This window comes from Ostrinia furnacalis, unplaced genomic scaffold (genome assembly GCF_004193835.3).
Source record: "Ostrinia furnacalis isolate ACB-3 unplaced genomic scaffold, ASM419383v2 OfSCF0076, whole genome shotgun sequence".
NCBI classification, from domain to species: Eukaryota; Metazoa; Arthropoda; class Insecta; order Lepidoptera; family Crambidae; genus Ostrinia; species Ostrinia furnacalis.
This window is the reverse complement of record NW_021130315.1, coordinates 170,020-191,591: the sequence shown is the minus strand read 5'-3', so window position 1 is coordinate 191,591 and position 21,572 is coordinate 170,020. Positions and strand designations below refer to the sequence as shown.

Sequence of the window (21,572 nt, the reverse complement as noted above, 5' to 3'; positions counted from 1 at the left end):
CTTTATCAATCCGAGTATGGTGGTAAGATGGCTCTACTGACGAAGTGGCAAAACAAATTACATAAAAACGTTGTCACTTATTTTTGGGAGACTTTTTGATTCACTATCAACAAAATATTTAAAACTATTTTATGACAAGAGATGTGCTATCAAACATTCCTTGGGCTATTCGACAAACAGCCCACAACGCCTATTTGTAAGCACGGAATCTCCTCGCCCTCTTTTCTGTAACGTAATTACTTGAAGTCTCCCGAGAATTCTCGGCCTAGGCGGTTGTTTTTCACTAAAAGTTTTTTTTTTACATTTTATAAAGTAACTTGCTCAGTGGTCGAATCACGTTACGGAGTCTGCGTGACAATAATGCTTTTGGTGGCGAGGAACGAGAAAAGATTTTTAAGTCCTTGGCACGAGGCCCTGGATAATTGTTTACCCGACTGTAGTAGGGTGGAAGGGTAATGTTTTTAGGATGTCAATTGGGGTGGAAAACAAGAGAATAGAAAAAATGAAAATCTCATTTTTCTATAATTTTCTTAGACGTTTTAAGGTTCTTCTCTTTCATTTTGAGACGAGTGCCTATCAGTTTTCGTAAATCAAATAGATTTTCTAAACAAATATCAGAGGTCTTACGGGCCTCAGAAAGTCCTTGTTGATTTTCATTAATTAACAAAAGTGATACTTCACTTCAATTTATAAGCTAAATAAAGGGCAAGGAATTATGTTCCTTCGGCAGGTACTTAGTGAAGTTGTTACTTGTGATTTATTGGTTAAATTAAATTGACCTAGCTATTCAATAGAGACTTAAGTCTTATGAAAGTCAACTGAAAGGTTTTGTGAACAAAAGTGTATTATTCAGATTCAAGAATTAAAATTTATGACTCTACTTTTAAGTGGGACTTGGGAGTTAAAACTGTTATTATTAGTGGGGCTGAATAATTTCATTTATATTAGGAAATATGAAAATTTGACGGTCGATAGGTAAAGCTTACATCCCTAAACCACCAAACAAATGTCGATGAATTTTAGCAGGACTCGCATGAAATAGGGCATGAAAGTTTATAATGAGGGACCCATAACTTCACATGTAAGCGATATTATGGAAAACTCATTTTGAAATGTTTTCGTAGGTAACATACTGAAATCCGCGCAGATGAGGCAGAAGCTAGTTTTGAAATGTACAAAAATTTTGGTATAGACAAAAACCTCGACTGTTATAAAACTTAACAATATAAGGTATTTTAGAGTCGTTATGAGTGCAATTTTGCTACAAAACTCTACAGTACGAGTATGATACGAGTATGCTAATGGGTATGTTCTCATATCTCGTCCACATCGGCATAGTAATACCTTCTATTATGATATTATTATCGTGCCATCGGTGCATGTCTTCTGGTTGGGCCAGGTCAAGTTTGTCCCAGTTTGTTTACTATCATTAGACCCACAACGAAATATTTCAGATCAACTTAGGAGGAAATCGAAATTAAGGATCGTCTGCAAGCGATAGTACTTTATTTATACTTTTGTATCTAGAACCGGCGAGCCAAATGCGGTATGGGATCACTTTGAGAGAACGCCTCCTATGTCCACCTTCACGCTCGGCCTGGTCATCGCAGACCTCAAGCAACTTGGCAATGTCACCCATTATAAGGACGATTATGGAAATGACTTGGGTAAGTCAAGGGTAAAATACATAATATGGGTAAAATAAGGTTTGAACACGTTTGTACGTAGAAGTTTCCAGATACAACTACTGATCTAGACAAGTAGGTAATTAACTCCTAAATTAAACAACTTTATGACGTGGTATAAGCGTACTAGAGAGAATGGAATTTGGAGTCCATGATACTAACAGTGAAATATTAATCTCTAAAAGTCCATTAAGTTTAATTTAGCAGTTCAACAAAAGCATTCCTCGGGAATAGGCGCTTTGACAAATGCCTTCATTTCTCAGACCATTCGCGGCAGACTTCGTCTTACACTTGCGAGATGGTCGTACGTTTCTACAATTTTCTGGGATACGACCTAGTATTATTGGGCCTGCTGTTGTTTGACCGGTATAAATAAGATTAGAGACTGATAAGGACAATTACTGAATTACCAACAAATAGGTATGTTTTGTGTCGTGTTTAACCCTCAAAACCTTTTGAGCAGTAAGTTCAGAAAAAGAAAAAATCAGTTACCTTTCCCTTGTACCTTACCTACTCTGTAGCATTTTAATCATCTAAAATACCTTGCAATAAATCTGAACCTGAATTAAGTGGCCACCAAGGTGACCACACATCCTTGCTGGTTATGAATATAGTATTAAAGCTTATTAGTTATTACTCTAAACATAAGGAATTAAACCATAGAAAATACAACAGCAAAGAGCAAAAATTTAACGAACTGCTATCTTTTAGAAATCCGCGTGTGGGGTCGTCCAGAATACCTGCAAGCTCTAGAAGGCGTTAACGAGAAGGTGTCTCTGGTCTTCGGCGAGATCGCCAGCCTCTGGCGGGTCCCACTGCCACTGAAACAGCTGGACATAGTGGCCTTACCCAACTACCAGGGCGTGAAGCCAGCTGACAACTGGGGACTGATTGTGTTCAAGTAAGTACTTGAACAGCGTTGGGAGTGGTGGGGTCGTCTAGAATACCAGCAAGCTCTAGAAGATGTGAGAAAGTGTCTCTGGTTTTCGGCGAGTTCGCCAGCCTCTGGCGGGTCCCACTGCCACTGAAACAGCTGGACATAGTGGCCTTACCCAACTACCAAGGCGTGAAGCCAGCTGACAACTGGGGACTGATTGTGTTCAAGTAAGTACTGGAACAGCGTTGCCAATGGTAGAGCCGTTCGGAGTACCAGCAAGCGCTAGAAGATGTCAACGAGAAAGTGTCTCTGGTTTTCGGTGAGTTCGCCAGCCTCTGGCGGGTCCCACTGCCACTGAAACAGCTGGACATAGTAGCCTTACCCAACTACCAGGGCGTGAAGCCAGCTGACAACTGGGGACTGATTGTGTTCAAGTAAGTACTTGAACAGCGTTGGGAGTGGTGGGATCGTCTAGAATACCAGCAAGCTCTAGAAGATGTCAACGAGAAAGTGTCTCTGGTTTTCGGCGAGATCGCCAGCCTCTGGCGGTTCCCATTGCCGTTGAGAAAGCTGGCCATAGTAGCCTTACCCAACTACCAGGGCGTGAAGCCAGCTGACAACTGGGGGCTGATTGTGTTCAAGTAAGTACTTGAGAATACCTGCAAACTCTAGAAGGCGTTAAAGAAGGTATGTCTTCGACCAGATTGCCAGTCTTGGGCTAGTGGACATAGTGGCCTTACCCAACTAAAAGGGCGTAAAGCCGGCTGACAACTGATTGTGTTCAAGTAAGTATTCTACACATAGAAGTTATCTATCATCTATAGGCGAAACCAATTAAAACGTGATACATGCACCACATCTTCATCAATCAGTCACAGGATGTCCACTGCTGAACATAGGCCAATAGTTTCCATATTGACCGGTTGATAGCGCCCGGCATCTAGATTCTTCTTCGTTTTCCTGCTACATTTACGAGGTTGTCGGTCCACCTTGTGGATAAACATCCCACGCTGCAATAATTTCTTTGAAAAACCTCCAATAGTATTAACTTCGCAGAAAAATGAATTCAACGCCATTTTTCCCCACTGAAAGCAGAAGAAAAACAACTACTTCAACATTTCAATTTTATTCCTGCCTTCAGCGTAAAGTCACTTTTGTATTTTCTATCTATCAGATCACATTAACTAGCAATTTTTTCCGTCTAATAATTCTCGTCTCGACCTTTGTAATTCGTAAGACTAGGCTTATCGTTTCAGTAATGTTAGATAGTCAAATATCGATTATATATTTTTTTTCAAATAACATTCAATTCTCTTCCAATTTAATTTTATTTATTTATCTTTATTATAGAAACATAAAGCCTTGTTTGACACATGTAGCTTAAAAATCTTAAAAATAAATTAAAATTAAAGTATGAGTAATCTCAACACCCATTTGTGCAAAATAGTCCAATCTAAGTTTTCGACAATCATCAACAGCCCATTTTCTCACATTTACAAAACTCTAATTTTAGAACTAGACACTTAACGGTAGAAAACTATCGTTAGTTGGACAACACTATTATCAGTGAAGTTAGAACTTATCTATGTAAAATGTAGGAGAGTTCAAGGCTCGCCGATAGTGTGCCCTAACGCTTGCTGGATAATAGACAAGGTTGGCAGTACCCCTATATTAGGCTGATAGCACGAAGCTAATACAAAACGATAATAAAACTATTCCTTTATGTTCGTAAATTTAATGGAAATAGAAAACAAAGCCAGACATATGTATAAAGTTAAGTGGAAATACAGCAACAATTGAACACGAACTCCTAATATTCGATCAATTTTCTCTACATGACATCTGATAACATTTTCACAGTGTGGAGCCATATTATGATTCGTCTTGGTAACATTTTGCATGAAAATGTTTTGGTGGGATTAAATAACCACAAAATAGCAATCATATATGTATTAAAAATAGAGTTCTATGCGTCATCAACTAAATATTTTAACTTGAAAAACTAAAATAAACCAGTTAAATGTTCAACTGCTTATCCCATTGGTAACATATTGTGTAAGATAATTAACTAAGATTAGGCAGAAAATATGAAGCTTTTGTGATATTGCCGAAATAAAGTTCGCAGTTATACCATTCAATGTATAAATGCGAACTCTTCCAAAAATTATGTTGTCAAGCAACAGCTTACAGAAATTAGAATATGCAACGTAAATCCAAGGTATTACTTGATAGAGAAAATTCAAATGCAATCGCGATGTAAGTACGCACAGCACCATCTGTTATTTCAACAGAACATTACTGCGAAGTTAAAGAGGGCAGAGGGCAGTGTTTTGTGAAATATCTACACGATAGATGGCACTGTGTGTGTTACCGCGTACTTTGTTGACTGATTTATTTGTTAGTTGATTTGTGTATTTTTAAAACACTAGATAACTACAATGAATATTTAAAGTATTCCTCGGAGACTCTGAGACAAGAATAAGAGTTTAAAAGATAATCAATATAATATTCTCGATCTTTATAACTCCGAAACTCAATTTTCTATGATAAAATGGGTATAAAATCTTCTTTCATACATGGATATAATTTACTATTATATTAAGAATTATTCACAGTCAAGGAAAATCCTCAGTAGTTAAAACGAAGCTTCTCGCTTGTGTCGACATCTTTTTTCTTTTCCTCCACTCCGACTGAATTTTCACAAAGGCAGAATGTTTTTCACGACGATATAAAAGTTTTAATAACTGTTTGGTTTAATTTTTCCTCGCCACATGCTTTCAAATAATCTCTTTGTAGCTAAAACGAAATACACAATCGTTTACATTAGCATAGTTTTGTGTGCAGTTGGTAATATAAATTTGCATATTCTTGACTTTCATAAAGCATTGCAATAAAACTTTACGAGTAAATTGCAGTATGTAAGTTTTACTATTAGATATTAAGAACCTTTTTAAGACTATTAAAACACTCATACAATGGAATGTAGTACCTCCTTCTTTTTTTGAAGTCGGTTAAATAATCGAAATTAATCTGTTCTTGTGTCTATGCAATTGTTAAATTAGTATCAATCAAATGTACCGCGCTAGCACAGGTGCCACTCAAGCGTGTAGCACATCCTCCTTTTTTGAAGTCGGTAAAATAATCTAAAATCTAAATGAATCTGTTTGATCTAGTGTCTTGACTTACTTGACTTAAGGTCCTATGTCCCCTAGATGGGGCAGAGGGCGTCCACAACAGTCCTCCATCGCGTTCGGTCTTGAGCTTCGCGTTTGATCTCGCTCCAGTGTACCTACCATGAGTTTACGTTAGGTGTGTTCGCTAGCGAGTACGTCAAAAATCTCTATGAAGATTTTGTTTCTTGAAAGTAGCCACTAGGGTCGCTGCACAATATGTCATACAATTAATGTCATTTTTTTACGCAGTCGCTAGCGAGCACACCTAACGTAAACTCATGGTAAGCGCACAGGTCTTGCCGATTTAGTGTCTATTCTGCTTAAATTAGTATTAATCTAATTTATCCAGGGAGAGTGACTTAAGCAGTAAAGGCTACCTGTCGCTAGCACAGGTGCCACTCAAACGTGTAGCCCCTCCTCTTTTTTTGAAGTTGGTTAAATAAATCTGCTTGATTAGTATCTATGCTTGGTAAATTAGTATCAATCAAATGTACCCAGGGAGAGCGACCTGAGCGGTAAAGGCTACCTGCCGCTAGCCCAAGAAGTGACGTACCAGTGGCTCGGCGCGCTGGCCACCCCGGCCTGGTGGTCCGACGCTCATCTAAACAAAGCTCTGGTGGGCTACCTCGCTGCTGAGACTGCTTTTAAGGTAAGTAAAAGAGACTGATGCAAGAGGTATAGTACATTCCGCGCCATCAGCATTTTCACCCTAATTGTTTCACTTTTCATGCCATCAAATCAGTGCACAATCAACCGCCACGGCGTGTACTCTCGTATCATTTCTATCAATTCTGCCGCTCGTACATTATAGTCATTTGACATATAACAAACGTCAGTCTCTACATTTTTATTGCAATCTTTTGTAAATTAGCTACAAGATATTACACTCTTTATGTTGATGTAATGATGTTTGACATGGATGGTAGTCCTATAGTATTCGTTATGAGACTCAAATATGACACTGAAAAATTCGCCTTTTTTCATAAATAATGCTTGAAAGATTTTTGTGTATTTAGCGAAAATTATTGAAGAAGATACGTTAGATTGTCTTGCTTGAGTTTGGTGTCATGCATATGAGTAGATGGGGGGATGTTCAACCTTAGGATACTGCATTGAGGTCAAGGTATAGCCGGAGAGTTGAGAAAATGATTGTATTTTTTTAATTTAATTTCATTCAGATAAACAACGGCTCGGAGATGGAAGGCAAATGGCCCATGACGGTGCTCTACTCCCTATACTACGAGTTTAGCAAGCGCTATCCCCACTCTCGTATCACGGGTATGAAGCAAGAGACTGCTTGCACCAAGATCGAGCTGCTCTTCCGAATGTTCAACTTCACCCTTGGAGGGGAGACCTTCAAGAAGGGATTGAGGACGTTCATTGAGTCTAGGTAAGAGGTGCACTAAATTATCTAATTACTTAGAATGTACGTTGATAGATTTTATTTTAGTAGGTATATTCAAGACGGTTTACGTTAGATTTCAATTTCAAAAATTTATTTAGTAGTACAAGTTATAGAAAGGGTTTAGGCATAGCAGATCGTCAGTGTAATCAGTATTTTAAATAAAAGTTTGAAAAATAGAAGAATATAAAAAAGTTGGGTCAGATCTTGGCACTGTATAAGTGCAATTTGCAATTGCAGCAATTTATTTCCACTGTAAAATAATTACCATAACTTCCTTACCTATAACGTAATAAACAATCATCCGTATTAATCAATTAACAGTCTTTCCCATTTCCCACGCTAATTCCTATGAAAGCTATTTTCGTTCAGGCATGCCTTGCCCATATTCCACGTTACTGGAATTATTTTAGGAAATTCAAAACATTCTCCGGGGACGACATCTGGAACGCGCTGAATGCCGCGGCCGTCGCCGACGGCAGGATTCCTAAGGACTCCAACATTAAGACGATCGCCAACAGCTGGATAGAGAAGGATCGGCTGCCGGTTATTAATGCGGAGAGAAAGTACGACAGCAAGGCGGTTACTTTGACACAGGTAATGGCTCATAAAGATATCGCATTGATTACTATTTTTATACTAGTCAATACAAGTAGATTTAGAAAATTGTGCAGTAGTCTAAGGCTGGGTTGCGCCATCTTACTTTAACTTTGACAAACGTCAAAAATCTGTCAAAGTCCATATAAAAAACACCGGTTACCGTTAAAGTTACGGTCAAAGTTAGGTGGTGCAACTCAGCCTAAGTAGCTAAAATAAGTACATTAATGTGTAACAGTTACGAAACTTATCTGAGTAGGTACCTATTTACATGTCTACATAATAAATTACACACATAGAAAGCACCCAAAATACACATAGTTACAAGGGGATTATCTTGTATACAATGTTTGTATTGTGCGGTTATCGAACCCAAGTAGAGACCGCGTTATAATTTTTCAGAAGTTTATAAGTTGTCGATGTGTCTATGGGCGACGGTAATCACTTACCATCAGGTGATCCGTCTGCTCGATTGCCTCCTGTCACATAAAAAAAAGGTTAGTCCCAAGTTTTTTTATTTGAGCACTAGAATGACCCTTTTCGGGTTGGGTAGGGTTATTTTTTCAATACTATATTTATTTACGTCAAAGTCTTTTACTTATCTTCCGTCGTCTTTCGTCTTCAACTCTAGAAAGTATACCTCCGCGAACGTCCCCACGACGTGCCCGACGCAAGTCGCATGTCATGGTGGGCGCCGATCGTCGTCGCTCGCGGGGACAAACTAGACTTCAGCAATGCTACCCCCGCTGTCTGGATGCGGGACAGAAAGGAGCTGACCTTGAACGACATGCCTGATAAGGACCAGTTCATCATCATCAATCCAGAGGAGATTGGTAATTGTTTTTTTGCTAATATTCAAAAACTTGTAGTGTATATTACCAGGCCTGTTCATCTCCGCGAGTTTACATCGAAAACAAAACACGCACGATGGCCCACCTACAGGATACTATTCGACAAGGTCTCACATACGAACGAACATTGACTCACGCACGCGTATTCTTGTGTATGATGGAAGAAAATAAAGAAAATGGTGTACTAAATACTGTGCAGTGTTTAACTGCCTAAATAATAATAAAAACAGAATGTACTTTTTTAAGTTGCCTCAAGACACTGAGAGGTAAATAAGTAGTTAATATTATTCATGATAATTCATGGTAAATCATGTATTTCCTCCGCCATTTTCCGCAGTTTGGCATCTCACGTCACATCATTTTACCAAAGTCAGCCCTATAGCTTCGGCGCAGTGCCGATCACTGACGTTTGTCAACAAAATGGTGCTTGACTCTTGAGACAGGCTAAATCACACCATATTGTTAATGACATTGAGCATACATTTTTTTAAATACCTTCGCTAAGTAAAACTTCTGTACGTAGTACTTGTTATTATTCTGTGATATTACTTCCTTAAATGTAACAAGCCGGTTGAGTTAACTGCGTACCTGGCGGCCGTTACGTCACATCGACGCTCTGGTACGAACGCGGGGAGACGTGCGGGTGAGTGCGAGGAAGAGTCGCTTTCTAGCCAGTGGCGGCGTAGCATAGGTTGGCACCCGGGGCGGCACCCCCCCCCCCATCATAATATAAATTAAAGCCTAAGGCACCCAAGAATGGCACCCCCCCTGTCATGACATCACGACCGTCCTTGCCATGCAGATGCGTCAATGAGTACTAATCTGCGTGACTTTGTCACCCCCTGATGCTTGGCACCCGGGGCGGACCGCCCCCACCGCCCCCCCCCTTACGCCGCTACTNAATATAAATTAAAGCCTAAGGCACCCAAGAATGGCACCCCCCCTGTCATGACATCACGACCGTCCTTGCCATGCAGATGCGTCAATGAGTACTAATCTGCGTGACTTTGTCACCCCCTGATGCTTGGCACCCGGGGCGGACCGCCCCCACCGCCCCCCCCCTTACGCCGCTACTGTTTCTAGCGAGGTGCGCAGTTAACTCGACCTGGTTCTAGGTTTGTTACTTTCATGTTAGCTTCTCAAGTCATCTGAAATGTAGGATTTGTTTGATAGAGCATTGTCTTGTTTTGCATTTTTATTAGCTCTTTAGAGTGTAAATAGCAGCAAACTTTTAGCCCAAATTCTGTCAATTCTCTTCGTGTGGTGAAAACACAAAAGAGACAATATTTCTTTATGGAACAGTGCTATAGAGCTGTTTTAGTTTTAACAGATAAGAGGTTTGTCTAGTTAATTTACCAGTTTCGAGATCAGTTACATTATAATTTAAGTAACACTTTTTAGCTCCATATCCTGTAAACTACGACCACGAAAACTGGAACCTCCTCTCCCAATTCCTGCAAGGCGAGAAGCGCCACCTGATCCCTGAGCTAACCAGGGCGAAGATCCTACACGATGCGTGGAACCTGGCGTATGCCGGAGAACTGTCCTTCGCTACTGCCTTCAATATGACCCTGTTCTTGAAGAATGAAAGGAACCATCTGGTATGGGACCCAGTGTTTACAATGATCGATCACATTGGAAGACACATCTGTGAATGTATCCATAGCAAGTTCCAGGTAAGAAGATTTATTTTTGAGTGATTTTTCGATCACATTACAGAGTAAAAGAGAAGCATTGGGAGTAACTTCAAGATACCTCGCTCCCTTTAGGGAAACACCCTTCTCTAGTCTAGTTATATCTAGCTCTTTTTACACTATTTTTACCTAGCATAAAATCTAAATATATCTCATAAAGGTAGCAGGAAGGCGCTGGACGCAGGCTGCTACCAACCGGGCAACATGGAAAGTATTGGGGGAGGCATAATAATACACTCGACATCAAATAAATCGCACCTCCCGCGACAAGCATTTTAAAACGTACGAATCCCCACTTCCCACCAATATTGGCACCATTTAAAAGCCTAGTTCTAACCTTCATTTCAATAAAGGAAAGGTTTCTACCCCAAAAATGTGTCTTTAGAAGGATCCAGCAGAGTCACTTCTTAAAAAAATAGGTAGTTACGCTAGAGCCAACTTTTATGGTTATAAAACTGTTAAGTTGAGATTAATCGTTATCCATCTGTTAAAGAGGACACGTGAGATCATTATTTGGTTTTATAACCATAAAAATTGGTCTAATTGATCCCATAGGTGGGCCCAAAGTGAGGTATTTTTTCAAGTCACATTTATGGTATATGTTAATCATTTATTAAGAAATTAAATGTGTTTTTCTTTAAGGATATTTATTGGGTTTTCAAATAATACCAACATTGCTGGGGCACCATGATTGTGTCAGAAGAAAATCGTTAAAGTTCGCGTCACGGAAGGTGCGGTTTATTTGATGTTGAGTATTATGTTCAACAGTGGACGTCCTATGGCTGAGATGATGATGATGATGATGATAAAATCTAAAACCTACCAAGTAACCCATGAGCCTACCTTTGGAGAATAACGCTTTGACATTACTCTACTGAAGTTTCTCAACTCATTACTGAAGTTTCTTACATATATAGGCCTACGTAAGAATCCTCCTAAGCCCTCTCTACGAAGAGCTGATCAAGGATGAGCGAGAGGATGAAGAGAATTGGCGCAAGAACCTCCGCTCGATGACCAAGACGTTCCTCTGTCAAGCGGGCTACAAGCCTTGCATCAGGGAAGCTCAAGAGCAGTACAGCAAGTGGATGCAGGCTAAGAACCCTGATGAAGGGAACCCGTGAGTAAAATACCTAGAAATTATACAGAATTGCGACTAGATAACTTATGAACTTGTAGGCTACGTATTTTTGGATCTCTCTACTTTCACGTTTGGTAGCAGACTGTATCCAGTAGCAGACTGCAACTAAACGCCCTTTGAGCTCAGAACTTTCGAAGTTCAATAAAAACTGTGAGCACATTATTAGGTACTTTAACCAAAATCGCAAAAGTGCCGAAGATATTAAAAAACTTATGAACTTGGAAGAATAGTATCAAAATCAATCAAAACTACAGGTTTTCATTGTGCATAGTTATACAGACTGACGAACTTGGTCTTAACATCGTAGTAAAATCATTATTATTCATTAATCATTAATAAGTAAAATCTTTTGGTTACATTTTATGCAGTTGTGGGAATATCCCAAGATTCTGTTACGTACAAGCAACTTTGTTTCTTTTTAAATTATTGGATCATTTTAATCTTTTCCTATTGTCCCATCGTATCATTTCTCTTACCATAAAAAAACAGACTGAAAAATCTACCACATGTGTACTTCAAACCCAAACAACCCCGTATAGTGGCCTATTTACTGTTTATTCGTCCGAGTAAAAAATGCTATAGAGCTGCTGCACTAACGGCGCGTCAAAGGAGATGCGTTTGCGAAGCAAAGGAAAATGAATAGGAAATGGCTCTGCAAACGCAATAGGATTTATAAATAAACTATATATAGTGCTGTAGATATTTTTTTTGGTGAGGCGATGTATTAAAACGTATGTGAAAATTAATGTATGTACTTAAAAAGTCATATTTTAATTTTGGATTTGTTACTCTGGCGTACCTGTTATTCACATTGCGGAATTGTACTACCTATCTAGACTCTAGTCTAGATAGTACAATTTTTCTAAGTTGAAGACTGACTCACCAAAACCATGTTAATTGTCTAGTTACTGTTTCGTGCAAAGCAATATCTATACGGCGCTTTTCGCTGCATCGTTCAATTAAGCAGAGCCATTCGGGCTCAGGTGCCCGAATCCTTGCCGCATTCCCGCCGCATGCACATTGTAGCAACTCCAGACAAAAACCTAATTCAATTAACCCCAATGTGCCTTTGTGGATTCAACGGACATAATAACCGAAAAATACCCTGCGGATCTACGACTGTGCCATTTTCTGTGATGCCCCTTTATGATTTGTATCAGCGATTTTCTCTGTTGACTTATTTTTTGGGGATTTATTTGTCGTCGGGTATGTCGGGTCCATTTAAATCACAGACTTTACGACATCCGGTTATGAGGATTTTTCTGCTACTGAAAAATTTTATTTATTTTTTAACAACTGCTATAACAGCAGTGCTTATTTACTGGAACCAAAGGCTTGTAATGGACGAAATGTCTAAAACTAAGCTCCCTCTCTCCTAATTTCCAGAATCTCAAACCAGTTCATCTGCCCAGTCTTCAAATGGGGCACCAAGAAAGAGTGGGAATTTGGTCTCCAGAGGGTGATCAACTTCCCTCCATCCCGCAAGCAGAGTGAGAGGACTTACCTCTTAAAGACTCTTGCGGGCTGTCCTGATGATGAGACGAAGATCATCAGGCTTCTGAACATCACCTTGCTGGAGGGCAACGGGAACTTCACGGAGACTGATGTGTTCCTGATCTTCAGTATGCTGACTGGTGGGTCCAGGGGATACACCACGCTGTTCCACTTCTTAAGCAACAACTGGGATGTGCTGAAGGAGAAGTAAGTATTGTTGTGGACTGTCCTATGATTTTTCCTTCAGCTAGGTGGAGTGACGACTGGTGGAAAAGTCCCTGGGAGAAATTGGATGAGATAAGCCGAATAGAGGGTAAAGAAGCGGGTTTTGGGGTATGTTTATGTCCAGCAGTGAACTGCAATGGCTGAAGATCATGATTTTGTATCATTGTCTGTTATAAATATTTTATGTCAGTGTATGTTAGTTATACTTACTGTTTGTTACGTTTGTGCCCCGTGCATAATGGTCGACGTATTATTCTGGATAAGCGGTTCTGTATACAAATTGTTGGAATACCAGGCTACCTAAAATAACTTCTAACCACGTAAAAAATGCGTTCGTATTACAATTACAAACATTTATCTCCAAACAGATTATCCAGCAGGACCAACCTCTGGGACAACCTGATCACCTCAGCCACCTCCCAATTCACTACCCAGGCCGGTTTAGACATGGTCAGCAACTTGTACGTATCCCACCAGGGAGAGTTTGGTTCAGCTGAACGCATCATCGAAAGGTCCATGAAGAACATCAGGGAAGAAGCCAAGTGGTCGGCGGAGAATGTGCCGGTCATTGAGAAATGGCTGGATGAATACTTGTCCAGCTCAGATGTGAAGGATACCCAGTTTATTAACAATTGAGAGAATGATGTGTAGGTAGAAATGAAATGATGTTAATCGTGTAATTTATTTAACGCAAAACTTTAAAGTAAAAGAATGAGTTGTAGAGATATGAATTAAAGGTCATAGAAGTCAAAATAAAATTTTGAATTCATTCTACATAATAGAAAAGAAGAGAAGACAGAACATAGAACACATCACAAAGAAGACTAAAGTATTACACTAAGCACTACTAGTTATACACATAATTAATATTAATACATATATTTTGCGTTATTTCAATTACACGTTAAATAAATAAGGTACATAATATGATATTAAAAGTGATGTTAAAGAGATTATTACTAATTCACATCGTGATTAAAAATTTAAAAATCACTCTACACAAATAAATAACATGACTATTGAATTAGTTTGGTAGAACTAGATGTAGGTAAAAAAATAAACTTTTTTGTCAACTACAATGCATCGTGTGTGATCAAACTATTAATTAGTATAAGTTGAAGCCATGCATTCACCTGGCAGTATACGGGCCGTACAAAATCATTAGCTATTATTTTATTATCTTTAAGAACGTCTTCATAATTTTCGACGTTGACAAGTGAAGTCAGGAAGCATGTGTAACTTCGTTTCGTTCAATTAGTTTCGCTTGTTAGTCAGGCATTCAGCAATCAAATACCTATTATAGAGATTGTATCACTATGTAACGTATTACATATATTATTGTAGGTAAAATCCATCTTGTCTTCACTATCTCTCGGATTGAGGTCAAACAGATACCGACCCATGTAAAACAATGCTTCCAGGTGAATACATGGTTTAAATATCTTAAAATGCTAGGGCAAGCTTTACTACATAATGAACGCATTTAGTTAAGGAACTTTGTTTAGTCAAATATTTTGGATTCGTAGCGTTTGTATGAGCTATTGTTTTAGTTAATTACAGGGACCCGTGATAATGTCACAAATGAATGAAATGTAATGTAAATATGTATGTAACCGGTAATATTTATGTAATGTTGAACTCTTGTCAATATTTTTAATTTTTGGAATAAAGTTATGAAAGTATGAATTCTTGTTAATTTAGTTTCAAGCCATTTCACGAGTCTTGAGTCATATCCGCTATGAGAGCTGTAGCCAAAATCTATCTATCTATCTCTGGCATATTAGTTTGTACAGGGATTTGAACTCAGGACATCGGATTGTGACGAGCGACAGCATCTTACCACTTTGTTGTATACCCCGTTTTGTCTTCATACTCAGAAGCTTCAGATATACCTACCAAGGAAGTATAGCTAAGTTAGTTTATTTTATAATTACCTACATTTTACCATAATTATACCAAAATTCTACAATGACTTGACTCATAACAATTGAAAACGAAACCTAAGCAAACAGCGACCGGCACGGCTTATTGAAGATAATAATTATCCGAAAGTTATGTAAGTAGCTATATTATTTTCGCGTTGCCAAAGAAATGTAAAAGCCCCGGTGGATTAGGCATCGAACAGATGTCTCGTGCCACCAGATGTACAATTTTAATCTCCATTTGTGTTATGCCGATCGACCGAACGTAATGAAAGGTCGTGGATAGAGTAGCCAAGTGTTCAAGGAGTATTGAGATTGGCTGGAAACCGGGTTATTTGGAGTCTAATGAGCTCTCAAGTTGATTAAGCGGTGTCTGGTTTCATGAGGAACCATTTTGGGTAGAATTCATGATTATTTCTACCTGTAGGTAAGGGAGAGTCCGCTAATTTGGACCAGTTTTTTTCAATCCTATTTTACACATAGTTTACTTTTGTTTTTGCTAATGTCCATGGTAATAATAAAAGATACATTATTCAACTTACTATTTCATAAGTATTAATTAACATGATTGTTGTATATTTAGCACAAATCAACAAAGTACGAGTTCAGAGCTTCGGTCCAATTTAGCCAATCGGTTCGATAATTTGTACCACAGGGTTATTAAATTGGATTTCAATAAATTTCAAGCTTATAAAAAAACTATGGCAAAATATTATACGATACATTCTTAACAAATTAGGAAACGAAAAGGAACAGTAGTTAATAACATAGACAATCGATATTGTTTTACACGTTATCACGATTTTGAGTACAAGTTTTGTAATTCCAATTATCGTAACGCACACTTGTACCTAATCTACTTTGCCAGTCTTTTGCTTTCATTTATTGTTAGTCAAACATAACTACGCTATTATAATTACAAAATGTGATTTACTAAAAAAAATTTCAAAATCCTTTGGTAAAGTTCCATACAACTTGATGTGGTACAATTTAGCCAACTAGGTGATAGTGCTTTAAAAAAATCGGTAAAAAATATAGCTTATAAATACCGAAAAATGTTTCAAATAATTGTAATCCACACTAATTTACGCTTCTAAATAATATATTAGAAACACCCTGTGATTAAATTTAACAAAATTACAAACTAAACATGTATTGTCAAAAGTTACTTGAAAACAATGAAAAAATACTTTTCAAAATAAAACACACGTGTTAATTGTCACGGCAAAAACCACATGGCCGATATTAATTGATTTTAGTTGTGTATCGCTGAGTGTTGCAATTACAGACATTCAATAAATACTTTACGAACTATGAGGGTGGTACAATTTACCCGGCGGTACAATATACCGAACTCTCCCCTATCTGGTATAATCGATAGCAAAGAGTGAAACTTATACACAGGTTCAACATAAAGTTAAAACGAGCACCTTTTTATGTAAGTATACTCAAGTATCTGATAGGACTACTGTCATTCTTAACACCGATTCATCATTCTTAATACTTCGGTTGACTCTACCTAAAGAACGCTATTCTTACTTAGTAAGTCTCTACTAAATTTAAAATGTTAAATAATGACCCCTGCCGGCAAAAAAAAGAGCTAATCGTGAAGATGTCTTGTTTAGCATTTAGAGAGGCAATAGTCCCTAATATTGATCTGTGGTTTTGTCCATCCATACAAAAAGGCAGGTAGGCACTGTCTAGCTAGCCTATCTTACCTACACTGCAAACACTATCCTCCTATGTTCTTCTGATTAATATCGTTGCGGGTCTAATGACAGTTTAACTTTCCCCGGGACAAACTTGACCTTCACTGGTTGGGATTTTATTGGCGGTCAAGCTGTAGATCCTGGCTACACAAGAGGTGGGAATAGTCCCGTTGCAGGCACCTGTCCTCTAGACACCTCAGCGTAATGGCTACACTACCGAGGGTCCCTCAGGGCTCAATTCACGGCGGGTGAGCATTACCAGAAGGACGCCATTAATACGGGTTATGATTAACTCATTATAGTTGCACGAGGCTCAAGATAGAAAATGGGTCGGATCACGGATTGATGGCTAATAGGGCCCGAATAATGCGTGATTTGGAATTTGGGTTAGATATCTGAAAATTATTTTTGTATTTAATGCGACAAGCTGAGTCTGTGTCGTTTCTAGGGTAGGTACAGAAGCACTTATCAATGGTATTGTATGCTCTACACTTTTTCCAAGCTGCTGAACCTATTTTGATGTCGAGAGATCTATAAAAATATCATAAAACTAACTTTAGTACTTTATAAGCCCGTACATTCATGGCATGTTGAGACAAAAAATCGAAATATCATCACTGTGAGTGCACGCTGTAAACGCAAGTAAGTTAATAAAAACTAAGAAGGATGATAGATTGAACAAAAAACTTAAGTAAGTATAATTTAATTAATTTATTTAACATCAAGAAACATTCTCAGAATTGCTGCACACATGTAGGAAATTATGTTATGTTTGATAACCTTGTAATCATCTGTTACAATAACTTCTTTAATGATTATTTTTCAAGTGTCAAACATAAAATAGAATCGATGGTCAACACAATAACGCTTAATTCGACTTGAATTATACAGAAATCTATTCAAATTTTGTAGACTTTTCCTTATTTGATGACGCTATTTTTGAGCAAAGATTATGGCGGTTTTCCTTATGTTTCTAATATTCGTAAATTGTGAACAGATTATAAGTATCATTAAAGTTATTACGTTTTATTTATCTATGACTGAGATCGAAGACTACACACTGCTATCAAATTCATGAAGCAGTGTAACTTGACTTATTTCAGAAAAGATCCAAGTTACTCGTAAGTTAACAGATTAACATAAGCAACATGGAATTAAAATGATAAATTAATGTCTGGTAGAGTAAGCAGGAGCATGAGAAACAAACAGATTTTCTTGCACAACAGCGATAAGAAGAAGCTGATTTATCACGTTGAGGTCTCAAAGTCGTACCAACAAAATGTCGTACCCTTTTATTAATCAAACCAAAGTGATTACATTTCTGTTTAAAGCTCACTTTCGTAAAAGCTGGGCTGAGTTACTAATGCAGTGATAATAAGTTCTCGAGAATTGTTTGTCGCTCGCCGTACCCGTGTGTCGCTTGTTATTTGTGACGCGATAAATTCCAAGTAATTATTGTTGTAAACGGGAATTATAAGCCGAAGCAGACTGGCGCACGCTTAATTGTGGAAATGCTGCGCCTCTGTGTCCCGGTAATTGGTGAGTCCTCCTAACAAATGGGACGTTGAAGAAATTACTTCCTGATTTGTGCTTTGTTGTGTTTGTGTTGTGTTTAAGTGTTAAGTAAGTACGTAATCGCTATGTCAAAGGTTCAGTCAACCTGATAGTCTGGTGGTGTAAATATGTGCTGCGAACTGTCGATTAATTTGTCATATTATCATATAATTTTTAAAGTAGGTAAATGGACTAACCATTTACTTAATAAAAGCACGATGAAAAATGTACTCATATTGGAGACCATTTCCAAGGCGTGACGACGGTTCTTATCTGTTATCATACGGATGACAGAGATACTGTGACTTGACAGTTTATAAGAAGTAGTTATATGTAAATAGTAGTAGTCATGAATTATTGTTACTTACATGAGTTTGATGTTATGGAAATCCTTGGGGGAGGTCTTTGTCCGGCAGTGGTCGTCATTTGGCTGAAACAAACATAAATTTGTCCGTAGAGTAAGTACGAGTATAATCAAAGGTTTTCTAAGAAAGCAATTTTCCGTGTTTTGTTACCTATCTCGCATTGCTACGGGGAAACTTGAGAGCCTTGTCTCCAGTAGTCTCCTCTTAGGTATATTTTATTTAAACTCGTAGTGGGCTCTAAGACTATCGCTCGCTATACTAGAGACTAACAACCTTCTTCGGTTGGGTTTAATATACAGGAATGCATGAGGCTACTCAGAAGTTGCAATGGGAACGAGAAGAGTTCTAGCTTCAGCCTTTACAATGAAGTTTCCTTACCATTTTCAGTCCTGGCAGCATTGGTGCCTCTGTACCAATGTGCTGCCGGCTCCGGGTCCCCTGGATCGTGTCCCCCGACGTTGCCAGTGGACATATGCAATGCGGCGTGCGGCCCGGCGACTCCTTGCGTCAACACCACCCAGCTGTGCTGCCCCACTGCTTGCGGAGGCGCCATGTGCGTTGACCCGGTCACGCAGAGGCACTTCCTTACTTTGGGTCAGTATTCAGAGATGATGATGATTCATCCGACCTATCGATTTTGGCCATGGCGACTAACTCCGACTCCTGTCTTGGTGGCGTTGGTGCGCCCGAAGATGGCTTACTTAACGTACACCATTGGCATTAATATTTTAAATTCAAACGTATAGTTTGTGTTCGAGTTGAATGCCAACTTTTTTGGAATACTTGTTCCTGGATTTGGCGCTCTGCATTCAACGCACGCAATCACGTACGGAGATAAATACTAAGGGGAAAATATTGGACTTAATCCAGCTCCCTAAATAAAGTAAAACGACAGATTCAATTTCAAAATCGTTTTACGCAGCGAACTAGTATAGGTAGGTACGTTAAAAATGGAGAGAATTAAAACAGTCATAAATGTTACTTTGTCTAAGTAGGATGAGCTGGCAGGAACCAATCACAGGTTATAATTAAACAAGCTTAATTACCTAACTAAAATGAATATGAATGAATCACTTAGTGAGATTTGGATTCTGTACCTACTGTCTGGCTTATAAGTTTTTTTTTAAATTTATTTAACAACTTAAAGACAGTTACATTGAGACAATTACATTTAGATAGCTTTAAAAACCACTAGGGTGTGATGTAAAGCTAACGAGTTTGCAGTGGGTACATTCACAATTTCACATAAGTACAATTACATAATACAGCATAAAATTATGTGTGCAATGTGCATGTATGTAGAAAGGATTCTCAAGTTCTAATCTAGAATACTTTCTGGCTTCCAGTGAAGAAAGGCAGCTGCCCCGAGTACCCGCGAGGGGTATGGGTGTGCTCCCACTCTTGCACGGGAGATTCGGACTGCCCGCGCGCTCTGAAGTGCTGTCCCAACCGCTGCGGCGCGCTCACCTGCCAGCGGCCCGAGAGCGAAGCAAAGCCCACGGAGGAACCTGTGCCTTATTAGAAGCTGGATAAGGGCGCCTTTAAATTTGCCGCAAAGCGCGGCACTTGGCGGCAAATCAAAGGCGCTCCAAGGGTTAGGAGTCATGCATAAACTCGCCAAAAACATTTAACTCTTACATGTATTAGACTTTGAAATGTGACGTCACAAAACTCTCCCAGCGGCCCGAGAGTGAAGTATCAGCTATCGAGGAACCTGTGCTTTATTAGAAGCTAAATAAAGGTTCAGTAAAACCAACGCGATCACACGCGATCAGCCGGCGTGCAGCAATGGCGATCAGACTTAAATGCGTTTGTTGCTGGCAGTTTGGCCAGCAATCCTTTTTGATAATTGTTTATGGTTTTTTACTTTTTTTAATATTGTTTTTTGGATTTTTGAAGTTGGCTTTGGTACACTCTCGTGTTAATGTTTTGAGCTGCAATATAACTACTGTTTTGGCCCTTTTTTGGTGTTTCCTTGCTTCTAGCATACCTATAATTGTGAGTAAAGCAGTGTCCTGAATCAGCGACGAGCGCGTTCGAACCACTGGCTTTGTCAGATCATTCTAGGGGCCTATATATCAGTAAGTGACGTATCATAGCGTCGCAACAGCATCGCTCATTGAGGGTTTATTAGGCTTGAGAAGCACGATACAAAAAAGCTCTGAATTTTGTTTCAATATGTACCCCGAAACGGTCTTTAAAATATCAAAAGAAACCAAATGATGCTCGATTGATCTCAGTCTAAGAACAAAAACTACAAAATTAAAGAACTAATAATTATTTGATTGCTGAGCTATTAGATCTTCACAGTGACTGAGGGACTCACCGTGTGGGTATTAAGATGATAGAATATATTAGATTAATTCACTCGATAATTAATTTAACATTCATAACTGTATGTACAATATGTATAATATAAGCTTCAATAAAATTTAACTGAGTATTAACTTTGTTTGTAACGTAATACCCTTGTAATTTTGAAAATGAATCAGTCGTCGAACTGCCGATACTGTTACTGAATTACCGTTACCGAATTAACGATATCCGACGCAACCGAAATTTCAACAGTTAATTTATGTTCAGGCATGACAACCGAGCAATTTCTAGGGGTCGACTCTAAAGTTTTCAAAGTTTTCTTCTTAAAATATCATTGATTTTTACTATGTCGACAGATCGATATAAAAATTTGCAGCAGTTGAATTTGCAAGTAGGTACTTGGTAAACCAGATAAAGCAACTCAATCCTTTTAAGTATGTTGATGCCCACACATCCATGACCCCCATTATAAAGCTTGAAGGTTATTGACTTTCATATCATTGACATCTATTGTGGAATAGGAACCATATAACTAGGTACTATAATTACGAATATAGGCAAATACGAAAT

General features: G+C 38.6%; 2 protein-coding genes across 5 annotated transcripts in view; both read left to right on the top strand.

Moving 5' to 3' along the window:
- Positions 1–14,728, top strand: part of LOC114350764 (aminopeptidase N) — a 39,280-nt gene extending 24,552 nt beyond the window's left edge. For all 4 annotated transcript variants that reach the window (XM_028301692.1, XM_028301683.1, XM_028301709.1 and 1 more), the window contains exons 6-15: positions 1,528–1,667; positions 2,397–2,586; positions 6,234–6,384; positions 6,914–7,125; positions 7,551–7,734; positions 8,366–8,567; positions 9,987–10,261; positions 11,197–11,396; positions 12,804–13,118; positions 13,505–14,728. In XM_028301692.1, coding sequence (XP_028157493.1) covers positions 1,528–1,667; positions 2,397–2,586; positions 6,234–6,384; positions 6,914–7,125; positions 7,551–7,734; positions 8,366–8,567; positions 9,987–10,261; positions 11,197–11,396; positions 12,804–13,118; positions 13,505–13,772 — 2,137 coding nt within the window. In that variant the 3' untranslated portion in view covers positions 13,773–14,728. The remainder of the gene's footprint in view (positions 1–1,527; positions 1,668–2,396; positions 2,587–6,233; positions 6,385–6,913; positions 7,126–7,550; positions 7,735–8,365; positions 8,568–9,986; positions 10,262–11,196; positions 11,397–12,803; positions 13,119–13,504) is intronic.
- A 3,452-nt stretch (positions 14,729–18,180) lies between these two features.
- LOC114350853 (WAP four-disulfide core domain protein 2) lies at positions 18,181–20,648 on the top strand. The gene is made up of 3 exons (XM_028301799.1): positions 18,181–18,306; positions 19,074–19,280; positions 20,033–20,648. The coding sequence occupies exons 1-3, from the start codon at positions 18,279–18,281 to the stop codon at positions 20,206–20,208; spliced, it is 411 nt and encodes a 136-aa protein (XP_028157600.1). The 5' UTR covers positions 18,181–18,278; the 3' UTR covers positions 20,209–20,648.
- Positions 20,649–21,572: the final 924 nt, after the last annotated feature.